The 19,721-nt window shown below is 37.0% G+C and overlaps 2 protein-coding genes across 9 annotated transcripts in view; one reads left to right on the top strand and one right to left on the bottom strand.

The window, feature by feature from the left end:
• Positions 1-19,721, bottom strand: part of CTNNA3 (catenin alpha 3) — a 1,350,697-nt gene that overhangs the window by 1,117,352 nt on the left and 213,624 nt on the right. The gene's annotated exons all lie outside the window — the stretch shown is intronic.
• Positions 13,084-15,189, top strand: LOC105093891 (S-methyl-5'-thioadenosine phosphorylase-like). The gene has a single exon (XM_064488130.1). The coding sequence runs from the start codon at positions 13,152-13,154 to the stop codon at positions 14,001-14,003; it is 852 nt and encodes a 283-aa protein (XP_064344200.1). The 5' UTR covers positions 13,084-13,151; the 3' UTR covers positions 14,004-15,189.

Here is a 19,721-nt window from a genome sequence, read left to right as displayed (position 1 = left end):
AAACCGAAAGAGCATTTATCTATTCTATTTTTTTCCTTAGGTTAAAATAGTATTGAAAAGTAAATACTGAGCTTTAGTGGGGTTGAATTGGGAAATATAAATGGCAAACCCAAGGACTCACTGAAGGAAGGTGAATTAGGGAAATTATGCTCCTTATAACAGCTCTAGTGCTTGAGAAGAAAAAGATAGAACCACTTTCTGTAAGCTGTAGGGATGTATTTCTCTAAGATGTCCTATTCCTACATAGTAAGTGTGGATCCATAATTTTAACAAGCACCCAAGGTGTCTCTAATGGTAAAATTTAAGGAGTTTAACTGTATATACATGGAAACAGAATTCATTTTTTTTTTTTTTTTGAGAAATGCTAACTAAAAAAACTTTCCTTTCTGCTGATGCAGCATAAAATCAGATGGAACCAACCTAAGCCTCTGGAGATCTACTCAAGTTAGTTTACCTCTTAACTTGGATCTATTTCTTTTCCTTTACAAATTAAAATATATATTTTTTTCACCTCATTTCATATTTCATGAGCTGGAGTAGATTGCCCACTCTCAATGAGAATGTTCTTACAATCTTAATTCTGGAATTTTATTTCAGTAGCTTCCAAACACTCCATAAGCACTATGCTCACACCCCTGAAAGTTTCCTCCTATCTTTTATTCAATTTAGCTCTAAGCTACAGCACATAAATGTCTCTGCATTCTTTATGTCTCTTTATGTGCTGTCCCTACATACCAACTTCTCTGAATATATCCTATGATCCACACAGTAAACATATAAGTCAACAGAAGTATGGGAGTGAGGAAGAGGTTTAAGTTTTAAATGGTGGAAAACAAGAAGCAATCTATGCATACTTAACTTTATCAAAGTGTTACTGCAACAAAAAGTGTAAGAGTGACTGCTTTCAAAGGAAAAGATTCCTAGTATGTTCATTTCCTTCTTCTTCAAGTACCAGTGGAATTAAAGAAAGAGAAAACAAACTATGTACATTAGTGTCTCTTTCCCTCTGTGAGTTCTAACAGTCATGAGCCTCTGACGATCAAGTAGGACTGACTACAAAACCTGATGCTCCTGAAAACCTCCTGGTTGACTCAGATAATAAGCTGAGATCAAAAGTAACAATGGACCAACACAGCATTTCCCTCCAAGACATTCTGTTGTTGCATCGTTAGATTTATAGTTACATTGAGATGTTAAGGTTTCTTGCTGTATTTTTATGGTAATTGCAGTTTGATATACATGCTATGTATCATTGACAACTAATATATTCTGTGTGCTGGTTTTATGCTAGATGGTGTTTGAATGCTCTTCAGGGAACTATACATTTTTTCTTCCCCATTTTAAGGGACTGTACATAGGTCAGATGATAAAAGCAATAACTCAAAAACCTGAAGATTAGAGAATTGAATAAGGAAGACTCTAAAAGGACATGGATATTTCATAGCCATGCTATTTTGTTTGCTGGCTAAGTAGGATAATGGAGTTTAAATAAGCACTGAAGCTGGAATATGGAAGCATCCACTCTAATCCCACCTATACCAGTGTTCTTTAAGACCCTTAGCCTCTTCAGGCCTCAGTTGCCACATATGGAAAATGAGAGGTCAGACTAGATCGTAAATGGTACTTATTTTCTTCCCTCACATTGAGTCAAATTAATTTATAATGACTAGCTAAGGACTGTGTTAAGAATGATTCTGAGGCTGATTCTGGACAAAAGTAAAGAGTATCATAGATGATTTGCTAAGTCTTCCATAAGCACAAATGGGAGAGTAGCTATATGTGTGCAATATACCCTACTTATTTGACTAAGGGATTACTAGGGTTTCTTTTAGTTAAAGTCTACAAAAAAATTCATATGACAAGATATCATAAGATTCTTTATACCAAATGCTTGATAGTACATATGTCTATAGAGCAACTCCTACATTTAAGGTTACTTACTTACATGACACCGTTTCCTTAATAATGCCTAAATAGACAGACAGATTGATAGATAGAAAGACTTTGAATTTATTAGTTTGTTTTATCTTCAGGAACAGGACCAATTGTTTTCTTTGTAACATAAATACCAATGAAGTCCAGAAAAGAAATGCACCAAATAATAAGAAAAAATATAGCTAATGTCAGCCACTGATCAGGAATCATAAGTGAGATTCAGAACCTTAAAATTGTCATGCAAACAACAAGAAAATGAAAAGAATCTTCTTCTAATAAATGTCTTATGTGTATAGGCAAACTGCAGTAGCTTGCCTACAATAACTAACAATATCATCTCACTCTGAAGATGGCTGAGGTGAAAGACACTGTGGCCACCAAAGCGCAAAGAATAAAAGTCTTTTCAATGAAAACATTACTTCCATGTAACAAGCAACCAATTCTTCAACTAATAAATGTAGGACTACGTTAAGAATCATAAGAGTTGAAGCTTAGTCTCATCTCTGCCACTAGGACTTGGTTATTCAAACTCAGTTGCCTCATTATAAAATTTAGAAAGGTTGAACTGTTTTTTTTTTTTCTTCTAGCTCACAAAATAAAAGAAAATCTTGTGAAATGGAGAAGTGGTCAATTGTGTTGCATAAATCCTTGGAGAGACTCTAGACCAGCTACTGGTTGTCTCCTGTAAGTAGCCATGGTTGGCATCATATAATCACTGATTTTTCAAGCTAAATTCTAGCCCTGGGTAAAGAAAGTAAAATCTTGTCCTTATTAGGACTATACATTTCACTGTCTTATTTTTTGTCCCAGGTAGACATTAATTCTAGCTTGATTGTATATTAGTAAAGCATATGTAAACACAGCAAATTTGTAAATAGGAAACTTTGGGTGAAAATAGTGACTTGTCCAAAATCACACAATGATTCAGTGAAGAAGTTAAGTGCCCCAATTCCCAGATCTTGTTTCAACTGAATAATGGCAAGATTGTTCTAAAGCACAATAAGGATATGTTATATATCCTAAGTATTGTAAGCAAACTCAAATGAAAGCATACAATGTTTAGTTATTAGAGTTAGAGTGAAAATCAGAAATGTTAATACTCAACTCCAGTATTCCATAACACATCTCAGTTCCATGTCAAACGAGTTATACCTACAATACTTTTTTACTACCCAGAACTAGAAAAACCAGAAATAAAAGAGAATTAAATAAAGTATTTGCTGCTACCTCATGTTTTAGTCAATGATCACATTCCTAATTTGCAGAGTTCATGGAGGGGAAAATAGTTTTACATTGAATAGCTGTTATTTAAAGTGAGCTCTCTTAGAATGAAAATAGATCAGATGTGACAAATCCCTAAGAAATTACCATTGTTCAAGCCATCACTTCGTGATGAAGATGTGTTTTGTTTTGATTGATTTATAAAATTATAATAAATGAAAACTGTTCAGCTTGAATAGGATGTTGATTCCCTATGCCAACATATGACAAAAAATTTTTCTCACTTCAGCCTTAAAAACGTATTATTTATCTTCAAATAGATGTGTGAATAGATGTGTGATTTCAGTTTTTCTTCTATATCTCTAAATATTTAAATGCCTAATAAAAATTGTTCATTAATGTATTAATCACAGTTGTAGTCATTTCCAGGATCCATCTACAGTCGTCTCAAGTTTTTTATAGACCACTTGGAATCTTTGCTAATTCGGAGTGTCTATATAAACTACACATTTATACCCACATGGCTTTGTATAGATGGAATGTAGTATCTAACATAGAGTAGGGGATTTGTGGGTTTGATTATTATGTTTTTTAAAAGTCAAATTCATTCACAACTATGTTTAAATAATATTATCAGAATATTGCAAGATAAAATTGAAGAAATGAAAAATAAGATTAATTTTTATCAAATTTAACTGGCCTTCCCTGAAGCTCTTTGGTGTTTCCATATTTAGTCTAAATGTTTAAAACTGCCCAATCACTGTCCATGCAGAGATCTACTTCAAAATGCTCAGCATACTAACATGTCACTTTCAAAGTGATTCAATGGTTGTTTTTCTCACGACTAATTCAAGCAAGGACTGTCCCTTGATTTGCTGCCCTGCCATGTTTTTACAGGACCAGATCCCACTTTCAGTTTAGCCTCTAAGAGGCATGATCTTCCCCAGGCAGGTCAATGAAAAAGACTTCCATTTAATTATAGCACAGTCGGTTTAATTCAACTGCTACGGCTGTTTCTCCAGAACTTCAACTGACATAAAGGTATCATGTTGATAAGCAATTGTACACAGGCTGTAGTTTAAATAAATAGCCTTATAAATAGAATAAAATATTATAAAGAGTATAGTACTTCACTTAGAAGAGGAAAAGAAACATCTAGTGGATATTGTTATGTGTGATGTTCCCTTTTTGGTGTCAACAGAAACTAAACAATGCATAGGCATCTGCATTATTTTTAAATAATCATCACACTTATTTAGCATCTTACGGCAAAGAGAGAATTTTCAGAAATTAGGACCCCAAATCCTAAAGCAAAACTTCAATTCAAATAACATTTTTTCTATTTCTACTGTATACTCATTATGAAAGGCAGGAGAAGGGTAAACAGAGCAAACAGGGATGGCAAGACAGACTAGTCTCATGGTTTTTAGAATGTAGTTATTGAGTTAAAGACATATATACATTTAAAAACCATAAATAAATAAACAAAAACAAATAAAAGACTGGACTTCATTTGGAAGAGGTAAGGCTTAGACCTCCTTACAGGGCAGTACCTGGACAGGCAGATTATGTGGAGAAACTTCTAGGTCTAATCTGAGATTTTTAAGATTTTTTTTAACATTTTTTATTGATTTATAATCATTTTACATGAGATTTTTAAGATCTTGCTAATATTGTGGACATAGATGAGAGCTCATTGATAGAAATAACGTGAATTTCTTAGCCCTAACAACCTAATGCTAGGCTTCCTTCCTTAACAATGTCTGTAAATTCTTGAAGATTGTCAATGTCATTCATTCCTGACTTCCATGGAGGAACCCTTCTCCAGGACAGAATAAAGCCACATGACTATCCTTGCTGCTGGTACCCTCAGGGACTGCAGGGACTTGACCTCCAAGAGCTGCCTGCCCCCAGGAAGTCACAGAGGCACTGCAGAGTGACAGTGCAATGGAGCCTTCTTTTCCCCACTCTGTGGCAAATAGTTTCAACTAAGCAGCAGCGTCATACTCATGAAAACAGCTCCTTCGGCCTTGTCTGTGCCTCTCTTCACTAGGCCAGGAATGCCAATATGAAAGACAAGCAGCATATTGTAATGGCTTTCCCAGGATATCTCCCTAAAGGCTTTGCTATTTGCTCCCCTCCAGCCTCAGCTTAAAGCTCCCAGGGAAAGCAACTCATTATGATATATCCACCTGTTAATCACCCATGCTCAGACAGGGTTTAACTGCACCTAAACAGGAACTTCTGCAAATAAGAACTAAGCAAAGTGTCAGGGCATTCAGGAAATTGTCTCCCTTATGTTAAAGATTTGCAGTGAAGATTGTGACAGACAAGGCTGGCCAAATAAAATAGATCCTGTTGCAGATGGTGTTTAATTACTAATTGCTGACATGGATTGAGCCCTGACCACTTGGTGCAAAGTACTTTATGCAGGTCCTATCATTACCCATATTTTAAATGAGAAATTAAAGTTTAGAAAAATTAATTTGTCAAGACCACTCAGCTAGTCTGTGACAGAGCTGAGAATAAAACTATGTCCAGCTAATGCCAGGGTCTCTGTACTTAAGCACTAGACTATCAGGGTTGTGAGGGAATCAGTGAAGGGGTATGAACAAATGATGGCATGAGGAAAGCAGCACTGTAGAAAGACTGGACCACTGGGAACAATGTGCATAAGAGACCAGAGGTATGAGAAATGGAATTAAAAGTGTAGTGAAGAAGAGCTTTCATTTAGTGTGAAGTCAAAAAAGTTCAGTTCTAATCTATACCAATACTTATATTTTCCCATAGCATTATGAGTTTTTCTTAATAAACAGACTAAATCAGTTACCTGGAATACTACCATTAAACTTAAGTTTTAAGATTACAGGCACAAAGGTCTCTGTGTTAATGACTAACAAAAGGGAAGTTAAAAAAAATTTTGTTTAGTAGTAAAAACACTAGCACCACCAACAGAGAAAGTTACCCAAGGCAATTAAGAAACATCTTTACACCACTACACACCTATTAGAATGGCTAAAATAAAACAAATACTGGTGCTGGTGAAGATGCAGAACAACTGAAATTCTCACAGTTGCTAGTGAGCATGTAAATGGTACGGCCATTATAAAAAATGGTTTGCCAGTTTTTCATAAAGTTTAACATACACTTAGCGTACAATACAGCAATCCTACTCCTAGCTGTTTACCTAAGTGAAATGAAGATCTTTGTTCATATAAAAAAAGCCTTATATGTAAATATTTATATCACCTTCATTTATAATCACCAAAAGATATAAAACAAGCCACAGGTCCTTCAAATGGAGAATGGAAAAGAAACAGTGGCACATCATACTATGAAATAATATTCAGCAATAAAGAGAAACAAGCTATTGACTGATAAATGCAACAAATGGATGAAACTCAAATGCTTGTTGCTAATTGAAAGAAGCCAGATTTAAGAGGCTAAATAGTGTATGATTCCACTCATTAACATGACATTCTGGAAAACGCAAAACAAATCAGTAGTTGTCAGATATTAAGGGCGGGGGAAGATTTGACTCAAAAGGGATAGCATAAGGTAATGCTAGGGAAAGGGTGTTATAAATGTTATGCATCTTAATTGCGATGATAGCTACGTGACTCTACACATCTGCCAAAGCTCATGGAACTGTACATTAAAAAAGTGAATTTTACTACATTTAAATTAAAATAAATTTTAAAAAAGAAACATCTCTTCTACAACTAAGCATAAGGTAAAAGCTTCATGTTTTCTAAATGTTATAAACCACTGAAACATTACTTCACAGGGCACCATCTACAAGCAAGATAATGCAACTGAGTATTTAAGCCACAAACAAGGCTATAATTTTTCAAAAATTATATACAAGGCATAAAAACACTTATTAAAAGCATAAGTGATTGGTCAGAATGTTGTCTACCACCTCTGAATAGCTATAAAATGTTTATATATTTTTATACCTTTCACAAATAAAGTGGAGTAAATAAATGCAAAGTCACTTTCCTGGGAGAAGCTGTCAAATTTTGCACTTTTGGCCAAAAGGGAATTTGTGACTTCTTCTCATATTAAATTTGGTACTAAAGCCTGGATGAACCACCCCAAATGGGCTATTTACTATGATAAATATTGTTTCCTAACAAGAGGAAAATTGGTGGCCTGGGAAGATAACTGCTGGGATTTTAATGCACTCTCTGAAACACTCTGACACACTCTGCTAGAGAGAATAATTTAATATCAACAGAAGTCAGGCTCAAAATTCCATTTCCTACAAAAGATCATCAAAAAACAAAAGCAATTTAATTGACCAAACATGTATTAAGTATTTACTATATGCCAAGCACTGCCCTAGGCCCTAGGTAAGCAGAACTGAAAAAGAACACAATATTTGCCTTTAAAAAATGTAAGAGACCAGTAATAAAGAGAGACATGTAAACAGTTAGACTTGCACACAATAATTTAAGTGTAATGATAGAAATGTGTTCAGGGTACAGGGATGCCCAGAGGAAAAAGTGACAGTCTGAGTATCTAGCAAAAAAGGGGATCAACCAGATCCAAGGACCCCCTAAAATCTGCCTTTAGTGATAACTGCAATTCCAACAGGGACAAATACAAGGATGCATGGTTTGAAGAGGCCACTCCTTGATTTTTGCACAGAGGGCTATACAAAAAGAGAAAAAGAAAAAAAAAAAAACGGTCTTCTCATAATTCATGCTAAGTCCCTGCGAGCTAATTGCCCTACTAAAAACTAGGAAAGGTACGAATGTCTCATTTCCACTGTGTGTTAGCTGTGGTCATAGATAGCTCATAATTCCAATTCACTATTTCTAGTAAGGTTGACTATTGCCCCAAAGCTCTCACCATAGGTTAAACAAGTAAAAGTGAGGATTCTGAAATGACAGGATTCCTACTATCTCCTCTGTCTTCAAGTCCTTTCCTGACACTTCTAGCCCTAACAGGTAAGATTATCCTGAGGACTTTCTTTCTACTCTATCCACCACAAATACTAAGTCCAGGTATGTACACCGGGGTAAATTGTCAGGAAGGAAACCATCAGAATGTGTTAAAAACAGAATGATGGGAAAAAAACACAAGTGCCATATATTTGAGGAGCAACACCATGTTTCAGAAATGGGAAAGGTTTTATAGCTAGAAGATACGGATTCAGATCCCACCATCTCCACTTACTAGCTCTGTGGCTTTAGACAACTAACTTTACCTATCTGAATGTCAGTGGCCCCATCTGAAAAATATTGACATGATTATTCTCAAGGTAGTTGCCACACAGCAATGATTCTCAAGCCTGCTACATGCCCAACTCAGGCTCCACCCTAAGATTCTATTTTCATTGGTCTAGGGTGGAGTCTGGACCAAAAACAAAAAGCACCCCAAGGTATTCTACTGTGCAGCTGGGGTGACAATCACTGGTTTACAGTATTTGAGAGAACTCCCTAAACTTTAATTCAGAGTAACATCTAGCAATTTACTATTGTGTTTTAAAAATACCATTGAAATCATCCTGTCATGCCAGTTTCATGTTCTGAGAGAGTGCTAGTAATTCAATTGATACATTTTTTATTAACCGATAATGCCTTCACCTTGCCAAGAAGCAAATCACCTTTATCAACAACTAAGAATTGTTTTAAGGAGCTGAATAGGACATATATATTAAAAGGCTATAGCTGATTGATGAGCCAAACATAAAATGACTTAGATGGTGGGATAACATTTATACTGCTTGAAGTCAGATGTCATGATTTTTTTTAATATTTCCAGCATTATGTATAGTACATGGAACTCAATAAATATTTGTTAAATGAATAAATGAATGTGAGAATGAATGAATGAATAAGGTAAATAATTTGTATAGGAATTAACCAAGAGTGTCAAAAACTGGAGTGTAAGAGAAGGTATTTTTCATAGGAAAATGAGTCTCAGTCAGCTGCCTACCAATGAGGCTACTATAATGAGCCAATAATGAAGAATATGACCTTAGCTATGAAGAGTAAATTAAGCAGCTCATGGAGTTTCCAATTAAATTTTTTGACCAGTAGCCTACTCTACCACCACTGTAGGCCCCAATCCTATCTTCCAATCTTGTTACAATAACAATCAGCAAAAGGCTAGCCTTTCTAAAACAAATTTCACCATTATTAGGAGCATTTTTAAAAGTCTTACTTTCTGAGCATGTACACCTGCTTAAGATCTAATGAAAGCACAGTATAAACCAAAGAAGAAAAAAGAGAAGGATCTACCCAACTGGACCAGCCAATGGTCCTGGGAGATAAATGGGCTGAATGCACACATACCATTTCACAGTCTCCAAAATAACCCTAGATGATTGCTGCAGAACTTGGATTAAGGAATATTTATTGCTGAGTTTATTATTTTTTAACATCCTTTTTTTGAGTGCCTAGCAACTAAAGTGACAAGTACCTTCAAACTTGCAAGGATAAATGCTGCAAATATCTAGGCTGAAATACCCATTTGTATGTTTGAAGCTTGAATTATTCGTTTACATTTTTTATTTCTTAAAGTGGAGAATAAACAATGCTACAAAGAAAGGAGATACTGAAAAATATCACTGCTGTAGATTTAAAGATTTTCAAGATGATAGGAAGCCAAAAGCCCCCTTCAGCAATAAACAACAGATATATTCTATCATCTAATTAATATTCACAAACTATGTTACTTATGAAACAAAACAATATATCTAGGGAATGTAGTTGCATAAAAGCAAAAGTAAGCTTATTAATGAGTGAAAAATCTTACAAAATTAGGCTAGGAAAAGTATGTACAGGAAAAAATAGTTCTTCAAAACTGTACTCAAATATCAAGAACAATGTGTAGGACCCTTTTAATTGCTGGGTTTATAACAAAGAAAATGTTTAAATTAGGGCAATAATGTGAGCTTTCTGTGAAACCTCTGCTAATAACAACCTAGGGTATCAATCTCTCATGGGAAAAGGAATGAAATACTTCCTGTGTCTATGTGCAAATGACTATGTAAGACCATGCAAATTCTAGACCCATAAACTTACCGATTTAATTAATTAATTAATTGAATTTCAAATTAATATCTAATTATTCTACAAATGATATCTTAAAACTAACACTGAATTATGTATTCCTATTTCCTTATTAATAACAGCAAACACAAGCTTGTCAATGATCGCCAAAACAGGGCATGCCACTAAGATGTGAGGAGAAAATATCAGAACATCTACTTATATTTATCACAAAACAGAAAAAAATTAAGTTTCACTAATATTTAACAGAGATTAAAATGGCCCCTTCCCTGTCTGCATGTCAACTGAAAACAACACAGGTAGATTGTAGGAGACATGTAGAAGGAAGAGGGAGGAGTTGATGGAGAAGCCCTCACTCATCTCCTGGCTTTCAACACATTGCAAAGTAAGGTAGTATGGGTAGCCACAGTTGATTTACTGATTATATTACCTAGTTATCTAAAATAACCCTACAAAATAGAAAAATGAAAAAATATTCTTGCAAAGAAACACTGGATTGATAATTCTACTAATAATACAAGCACAAAGAAATGATGGAGATGTCACCTCTGCCCCTATGGTGAGTCTTTCTTCATCAGTCATGATTTAAGTCAAATCTGACAAGAAGTCAGGCAAAAAAAAATTTTTTTACTAAAATATGGATTTCCATCCACCATCATTAATGGTAAAGTCACCTTGAGTACAGAGTGCCTTGATATGGCATGTAATGATAGTACAAAGCTACTGTGATTAGCAAACATTTAAAAAATATTGTTTATTTCATCTTTATCCCATTATCCCTCATGTATGTTATTCTTCTGCATTTATTCAATAGTACATGTACATAATTCATAGTGAAGAGGGAGCCCCAGAAATTCTTATTCTCCAGATCACGATGCCCTCCCACAGCATCCGCACCATCATCTGCAGTAGTTAGATGACATTAAAGCTCTATATCCTCCATCCCTACAACATTCACAGCCTTACAACTTTGGAGACCATTAAGAATAATCCAATCACGTTCTTTGTTTCCACAGGAAACCCAAAGTTCCTGGGTTGTGCTTTCACTACTAGATCTCTGTGATTTACACATCCCTTAATTTCATCCTAGCTTCCTATCCCCATCCCAAGTTCAGAATCCATTATACTTTGTTCTCTGCAGATGGTAAATCCCTGTATGTTCCATCTCCTTCTGAATATTGTTGCCATCTTGCCTGCTCTAATTAAAACCCAGCAGGTGCAAGGAGTGACATCAGCATAATGGCCACTTAGGAATTTCCAGTGCCCATTCCCTCCCAAAAACATCAATATGAACAACCATCTGTGTATGAAAATAACTTTATAAGAACTAAGGATTCTAGGTGAGAGATTACATTGCTTGAGTGAAGCATAGAAATAAGAAAAGGCACATTGAGGATTATAAGAAAGATAAATTCACCCTGCTCCCATCACCCTCACTTCAAGCCCAGGCAACCCAGCCTGGAAAGAGACACCCTTCCTGTGAGAGGGGAGTGAAGTCAGTGCCTAACTCCACTGTGGACACCAGCACCTACACATTCCAGCACCAGGCCACTCCTGTGGCCCCATGTGGTTCCCAGGAGGCTCCTACAATCCCAGGATCCCAGTGCACCTTAGCACTAGTTAGATACCATGGCACCAGAGAGCTCTTGTGGCACCAGGCTCCTAGTGGACTCCAGTGAACCCAAGCTCCCAGCCCACTCCACTGCTGCCCAGCTCCTATGCCCCAGGCAACTCCTATGGAACCAGGCTCTCAGCAGGCTCCTGCAAACTCAGATTTCCAGTTGACCATGGTACCAGTCAGCTCCCATGGCACCAGGTTCCCAGTTCACCACAGCACTATCTGGCTCATCTAGCCCTGGGCAGCTACCATGGCACTAGGTTCCTGATGGGCTCCTAGAAACCCAGGTTTCCAGCATATCCCCATGCTAGCTAGCTCCCATAGCCCCATTTTTAACTCCTGGGGCTCCAGCTCTAAGAACCTAGGCTACCAGCTGGACCCAGTACCAAGTTGACTACTGTATGCTCAAGCATTCAACCTACCTCAGCACCAGGCTGATTCCACAGCTCCAGGCACCCAGCCCATCCCAGCACCAGACCAGCACTCACAAACCTAGAATCTAGACTGGCTTTCATGGGCCTAAGTTCCTGGGCCACCCCAATACCAAGCCAGCCCCCCTGACCCCTGCCTCAAGACCAGCATCCATGGACTTAGGCTCCTAGTCCACCCCAGGATCAGACCAGATGCTGCAGGCTCAATTTTGGGCTGAACCAAAGGTCATGGGTTATAGGATGAGTCCCAAAGGCCCAGGCTCCAGGTATGCCCTAGTGCCAGACCAGCCCCCATAGTCCCAATCTCCAGGGTGACTCCTGAAAAATCAGGTTCCCATCCCATCCCAGTAATAAACTGGCCCAATGGAATGAGTTGCCAGGCCTACCCCAGTGTTCCCCAGTGCCTGGTTAGGCCCTGTGAGTGCAAGATTCAGATCTGACCATGAAGATCCAGCTCCTAGGCCCATCACTACAGATTCAAACACCAGGCCCACCCCAGTGAACCCAGGCTAAAGGTCCACATCAGCAGACCCAGGTAACCGGCTTATCCCCATACACTCAAGCATAAGGATTGCCCAACTGTTGACCTAGAGACCGGACCTGTCCACCAAGGACTCATGCAGAATCTCTGGTTGGGCTGACTGGTAAATGCTTTGCCTACCAAAAGAAAACACTGGAAATGGTGCTTACTTCCTCAAATGAGCAGACAAAATGCAATGTTACAATGATCATGAAAGAAATCAAGAAGCATGACACCACCAAAGAACCTAATAAAATTCCAACGACTAACCCTAAAGAAATAGAGATCTATAAACTGTCTGAAAATCCTCTTAAAGAAATTCAATGAGTCCCGCGCCGCGCGCGTGAAGCCGCTCCGCGCCTCCACCCCGCGCGTGGTCGCCGCTCCTTCCCAGCGCAGACATGGCCTCAGGTGCCACTCCCGCGGCCGTGAAGATTGGAATAATTGGTGGGACAGGCCTGGATGATCCAGAAATCTTAGAAGGAAGAACTGAAAAATATGTGGATACTCCATCTGGCAAGCCTTCTGATGCCTTAATTTTGGGGAAGATAAAGAATGTTGACTGTGTCCTCCTTGCAAGGCATGGGAGGCAGCATACCATCATGCCTTCAAAAGTCAACTATCAGGCGAACATCTGGGCCCTGAAGGAGGAGGGCTGTACACACGTCATAGTGACCACAGCCTGTGGTTCCCTGAGGGAAGAGATCCAGCCCGGCGATATCGTCATTATTGACCAGTTCATCGACAGGACCACCATAAGGCCTCAGTCCTTCTATGACGGAAGTCATTCCTGTGCCAGAGGAGTGTGCCATATTCCAATGGCTGAGCCATTCTGCCCGAAAACAAGAGAGGTCCTCATAGAAACTGCTAATAAGCTAGGACTCCGGTGCCACTCAAAAGGGACAATGGTCACAATCAAGGGACCTCGTTTTAGCTCCCGGGCGGAAAGCTTCATGTTCCGAACCTGGGGGGCGGATGTTATCAACATGACCACAGTTCCAGAGGTGGTTCTTGCTAAGGAGGCTGGGATGTGCTATGCAAGTATTGCCATGGCAACAGATTATGACTGCTGGAAGGAACATGAGGAAGCGGTTTCAGTGGACCAGGTCTTAAAGACCCTGAAAGAAAATGCCAATAAAGCCAAAAGTTTACTTCTAAGTACTATACCTCAGATAGGATCCGTGGAGTGGTCAGAAACCCTCCATAACCTCAAGAATATGGCCCAGTTTTCTGTTTTGTTACCAAGACATTAAAATAGCATGGCTGCCTAGAAGATGAGACCTTCTAATTCCAGTGATTTGGGGAGTTCCTGCTTAACTTGAGAAAACATCGAAGAGATTTGCAGCTTTCATGCCCTTGCCCATTAAGGACGAACAAGCGATAAGACAAGACACTGTCACATCAGAGATGTCCTCTAAAAGACTTGGACTGCTTCAAGTAACAGAAAGAAGGCAAATGACCAGTAAACATGTGGGAAGATTCTTACACTTTAGAAAAAAAGACAAGAAGGCACGATTCACCATTCTCCCAATAAATTTGTAACAAAGGGTGGGCAGTAACATCCAGTTTCCTATGTTGCCAAGGAATACGAAGAAGAAATGGGACTCTTAGGCTATTTATTTTTGTGACTGTAAACTGGTACAATCTTTTTGGAGGGCAGTTGGGTAAAATGTACCAAAAGGCTTAAAAGTACTTCCTTTGTGCTGGGTACTCTACTCCAAGGAATTTATCTCTAAGAAATTATCAGAGATACAAATAATTATGTATAAAGAGGGATGTCTAACAGTATTAGCAAATATTCAAAACAATCTGAATATCCAGCAACTGGAGGTAAATTGTAGTTAGCTCTAATTAGATTTTGAAGATGCCAGCTGAAGATCATGTTTTCACACTTACTGTACTAAAGAAAAAGTTCCTGTACAATAAGAAATGAAAAAAGGATATGTATGCATTTTACATTACTAATTGTTTTAAAATTCCACATAAATATGTACAAAGACTAGAAAAATGTAATCTTTTGTCGTTGTATTTGGAGGGAGGGATGCTGGATACTTTCTTTCTTTAAATTTTCTGTGTCTTCACATTTTTCTACAATGAATATAATCAAATGGTAACGTTGTTATAAAAATATACTTAGATCCAGTTCTTGAAAACAGTTTCTTGGTAATGTAGCAAAAGTTATGATGGTAATATTAAGAAGAGTTTTCTTTGAGTTCCATCTTTATTTTGTTTAAAAAGGTCATTAATGACTGTACAGTCAGAACCATACTTGGGTTTGCAACAACTTGGGGAAAGCTGGGTGTTTAATACAGAGTCTTAAATTATTTAAGGGACTACATAGACACATTATAGTGTGTCAGATATTTTTTAACTTGATATTTGACTTTGTTTCTCCTCCTTTTTATGATTTTTGTTTTGTAATAAAGAAAATGAAAGCTTGAGAAATTCAATGAACTAAAAGAAAACAAAGAAAACTAAGTAAAATCAGCAAAACAATGCATGAATAAAATGAAAAGTTCAACAAAGAAATAAAAACCATTAACACACACACACAAAACACACACAGAAATCCCAGAGTTAAAGAATACAATGACTGAACTGAAGAATTCAATAGGGAGTTTTAACAGCAGATTCAATCAAGCAGAAGAAAGAATTAATGAACTAGGATAAAGTTCATTTAAAATCATCCAGTCAGAGGAGCAAAAAACAGAAAAAGAATTACAAAAAGTTAAGAAAGTCTACCTGAATTATGAGATAGCATTAAAAGGAACAATTTTTACAGTATTGGAGTCTCAGAATGAGAAGGGGAAAAGGAACAGAAAGCTTAAAGAAATAATGGTTGAAAAAGTAAATAAACCTTTGGCCAAACTCACAAAGAAGAAAAAAGAGCACAAATTAGCAAAATAAGAAAGGAAAATGGAGAAATTACAACAAAGAAAATAGAAATACAGAATATCATACGAGAATATTATCAAAAACTATATGGAACCAAACTGGATAACCTAGAGGAGATGGACAAGTTTCTGGAAACATACAGTCCACCAAGACTGAATCAAGAAGAAACTGACCACTTGAACAAACCAATCACTAGAAATGAAATCGAAATAGCAATAAAAAAACCTCCCTACAAATAGAAATCCAGGACCAGACGGCTTCACTGGGGAATTCTACCAAACATACAAAGAAGAACTCATACCAGTCCTTCTCAAACTCTTCCAGAAGATTAAAAAGGACATGTTACTATATATAGAAGGTCCACACAAAAACTACTAAAGCTGATCGAAGAATTCAGCAACATAGCAGGTTACAAGATTAACGTTCAAAAATCAGTTGCATTTCTTTACACTAATGATGAATCAACATAAAAAGAAAGTAAAGAAACAATCCCCTTTAAAACAGCACCCAAAGTAATAAAATATCTGGGAATAAATCTAACCAAGGAGGTGAAAGAATTATACACAGAAAACTATAAACCATTGATGAAGGAAATTAAAGAAGACTTTAAAAAATGGAAAGATATCCCATGCTCTTGGATTGGAAGAATCAATATTGTTAAAATGGTCACACTGCCCAAGGCAATCTACAGATTTAATGCAATCCCTATCCAATTACCCAGGACATATTTCACAGAACTAGAACAAATCATAATAAAATTTATATGGAACCATCAAAGACCTAGAATTGCCAAAGCATTACTGAACAGAAAGAAAGAGGCTGGAGGAATAACTGTCCCAGACTTCGGACAACACTACTGAGCTACAGTCATCAAGACAGCATGGTATTGATACAAAAACAGACATATAGACCAATGGAACAGAATAGAGAGCCCAGAAATGAACCCACAAACTTTTGGTCAACTAATCTTTGACAAAGGAGGCAAGAATATACAATGGAATAAAGACAGTCTCTTCAGCAAATGGTGTTGGGAAAACTGGACAGCAGCATGTAAAGCAATAAAGCTAGAACACTCCCTTACACCATACACAAAAATCAACTCAAAATGGATTAAAGACTTAAACATAAGACAAGATACAATAAACCTCCTAGAAGAAAATATAGGCAAAACATTATCTGACATACTTCTCAAAAATGTTCTCCTAGAACAGTCTACTCAAGCAATAGAAATAAAAGCAAGAATAAACAAATGGGACCCAATGAAACTTACAAGCTCCTGCACAGCAAAGGAAACCATAAGTAAAACAAAAAGACAACCTACGGAATGGGAGAAAATTTTTGCAAATGAAACCGACAAAGGCTTGATCTCCAGAATATATAAGCAGCTCAGACAACTTAATAAGAAACAACCAAACAACAGGATCCAAAAATGGGCAAAAGACCTAAACAAGCAATTCTCCAAGGAAGACATACACATGATCAATAGGCACATGAAAAAATGCTCAATATCACTAATTATCAGAGAAATGCAAATCAAAACTACAATGGGGTATCACCTCACACCAGTCAGAATGGCCATCATTCAACAATCCACAAATGACAAATGCTGGAGAGGCTGTGGAGAAAAGGGAACCCTCCTACAGTGCTGGTGGGAATGCAGTTTGGTGCAGCCGCTGTGGAGAACAGTATGGAGATTCCTCAAAAGACTAGGAATAGACTTACCATATGACCCAGGAATCCCACTCCTGGGCATATATCCAGAAGGTACCCTGCTTCAGGATGACACTGTACCCCAGTGTTCATAGCAGGACTATTTACAATAGTCAAGACATGGAAACAGCCTAAATGTTCATCAACAGATGACTAGATAAAGAAGAAGTGGTGTATTTATACAATGGAATACTACTCAGTCATAAAAACCAACAACATAAAGCCATTTGCAGCAACATGGATGCTCCTGGAGAATGTCATTCTGAGTGAAGTAAGCCAGAAAGAGAAAGAAAAATACCATATTAGATCGCTCATATGTGGAATCTAAAAAAAAACAAAAAACAAAGAAAACAAAAACAAACAAACAAACAAAGCATAAATACAAAACAGAAACAGACTCATAGACATAGAGTACAAACTTGTGGTTGCCAAGGGGGAGGAGGGTGGGAAGGGATAGACGGGATTTCAAAATTGTAGAATAAATAAACAAGATTATACTGTATAGCACAGGGAAATACACACAAGATCTTATGGTAACTCACAGAGAAAAAAATGTGACAATGAATATATATATGTTCATGTATAACTGAAAAATTGTGCTCTACACTGGAATTTGAAACAACATTGTAAAATGATTATAAATCAATAATAAATGTTAAAAAAAAAAAAAAAAGAAAAGAAGAGAAATAGTGGTTGAGAAATTCCCTCATCTGAGAAGAGATTTGGATATCCAAGTTCATGAAGCTAATAGGTAAACCCAAAATTTTAGCCCAAAATGATTCTCTTAAGATAAATAAATGACATAATAAAACTGTCCAAAATCAAAGACAAAGAGAGAATTTTAAAAGTAGCAAGAGAGAAAATAATTACTCACATATAAAGGAATTTCTATCAGATTTCTCAGCAGAAACCTTGAAGACCTGGAAAAAGTGGCATGATATATTCAAAGTGCTGAAAGAAAAAAAAAAAACTGCCAACCAAGAACACTTTCTTGGCAAAGCTGTCTTCCAGAAATGAAGGAGAGAGAATGACTTAAACAAACAAAAGCTGATTACCCATCAGTTGAACTTTGAAAGGTTTATAAGATTGCTATTGTCATATAAATAGAGACAGGGATACCGCTAAAATCCTACAGTGCAGCCCCTAAAATAAAAAATTATCTAACATTAAACGTCAATAATGCTGAGGTTAAGAAATCCTATCCTAATGAAAAGGGTACTCCTCTATTTCATTGAGAGTAGGCAACAACTGTCATGTTAATTAGACATGATTTTGGCTAACAGAATCTTAAACAAATGGTAGTTTATTTTCCTGAAATTAAATCCTTAAAAATGACTGCCCATAGATGAACAACATCAAGGCTCATAATTTCAAAATCACAAGATGGCTGCTATGGCTACAGGCATCATGACCACACTCAAGGAAGAAGGTAGGGATAAAGGAGAAACCAGTTAGCACTAATCACATCTGTGCCTTTTATCAGGAAAGAAAAACCTAACACCTCAGTGGGCAGATCTACCTTTAGGGGACTTTATAGACAATTTAAAAAGTGGTACTAACTTCTTTAATTGACCCACTGGTTACACATTCTGCTTTACATTATGCTATGATTAGATATTAAGTTAGGGGGTAAACAAAAGGAACTGTAAGCCAAGTACCCCTCTTTCACTATAGAGTGAGAGATAAACTAAAAAGCTATCAATCAGAGTCTAACAGTGAAAAATCTTGGAAACCCTCTTCAGGGAACGCTTGGGAAAGCAGTTTAATTACAGAGAACAATCTCAGTTGTTGGCAGGAAAAGCCAGTCCTGACTGGTCTGCTGGGGTCCTTCAGAGATATTACAGCCTTGATAAGGGAAATTCAATATATGTCAAAGCTCAGAGATGTATGTTGTAGTCCACAGGTATGATGCCTTTTGAATCTATACAAAGCTGACCCAGACAGTGGTATAAATTCAAGACTCTCTGACTTACATTTAAAATGAAAGAGGCATGTTTGCAATCCAATGTGCAGATAAAAGGGCCCTCTTCCTCTAGGGAAGCACATATCCTAACCAGTCTAACATACTTTAATTTGGATTTCTGTTTGGTACATAAACAATATAAACCTTACTGAACTTTATATAATTCCCAGTAGACGTAATACATTCAGATTTTCAAATGGATCTAAAATGATTCAACCTCTGAGATTGCTGGTGAAAAGAAAAATGTATGAATTTAAAAAAGTAAAATACATGTATAGCAGCAAGTAAAGAAAGGAAAGAAGGTATTTATTAAGAAGGAGATAATGAGAAGCCAGCAAGAGGTAACTTTGTCACAGTAGGTTAAAAGTTGGGACTAGCTGAAGCCTCCCAGATCTTTTCAGTT

This window comes from Camelus dromedarius, chromosome 8 (assembly GCF_036321535.1).
Source record: "Camelus dromedarius isolate mCamDro1 chromosome 8, mCamDro1.pat, whole genome shotgun sequence".
In the NCBI taxonomy this organism is placed as follows: domain Eukaryota; kingdom Metazoa; phylum Chordata; class Mammalia; order Artiodactyla; family Camelidae; genus Camelus; species Camelus dromedarius.
The sequence above is the reverse complement of the archived record's forward strand: the minus strand, read 5'-3'. Positions and strand labels throughout refer to the sequence as shown.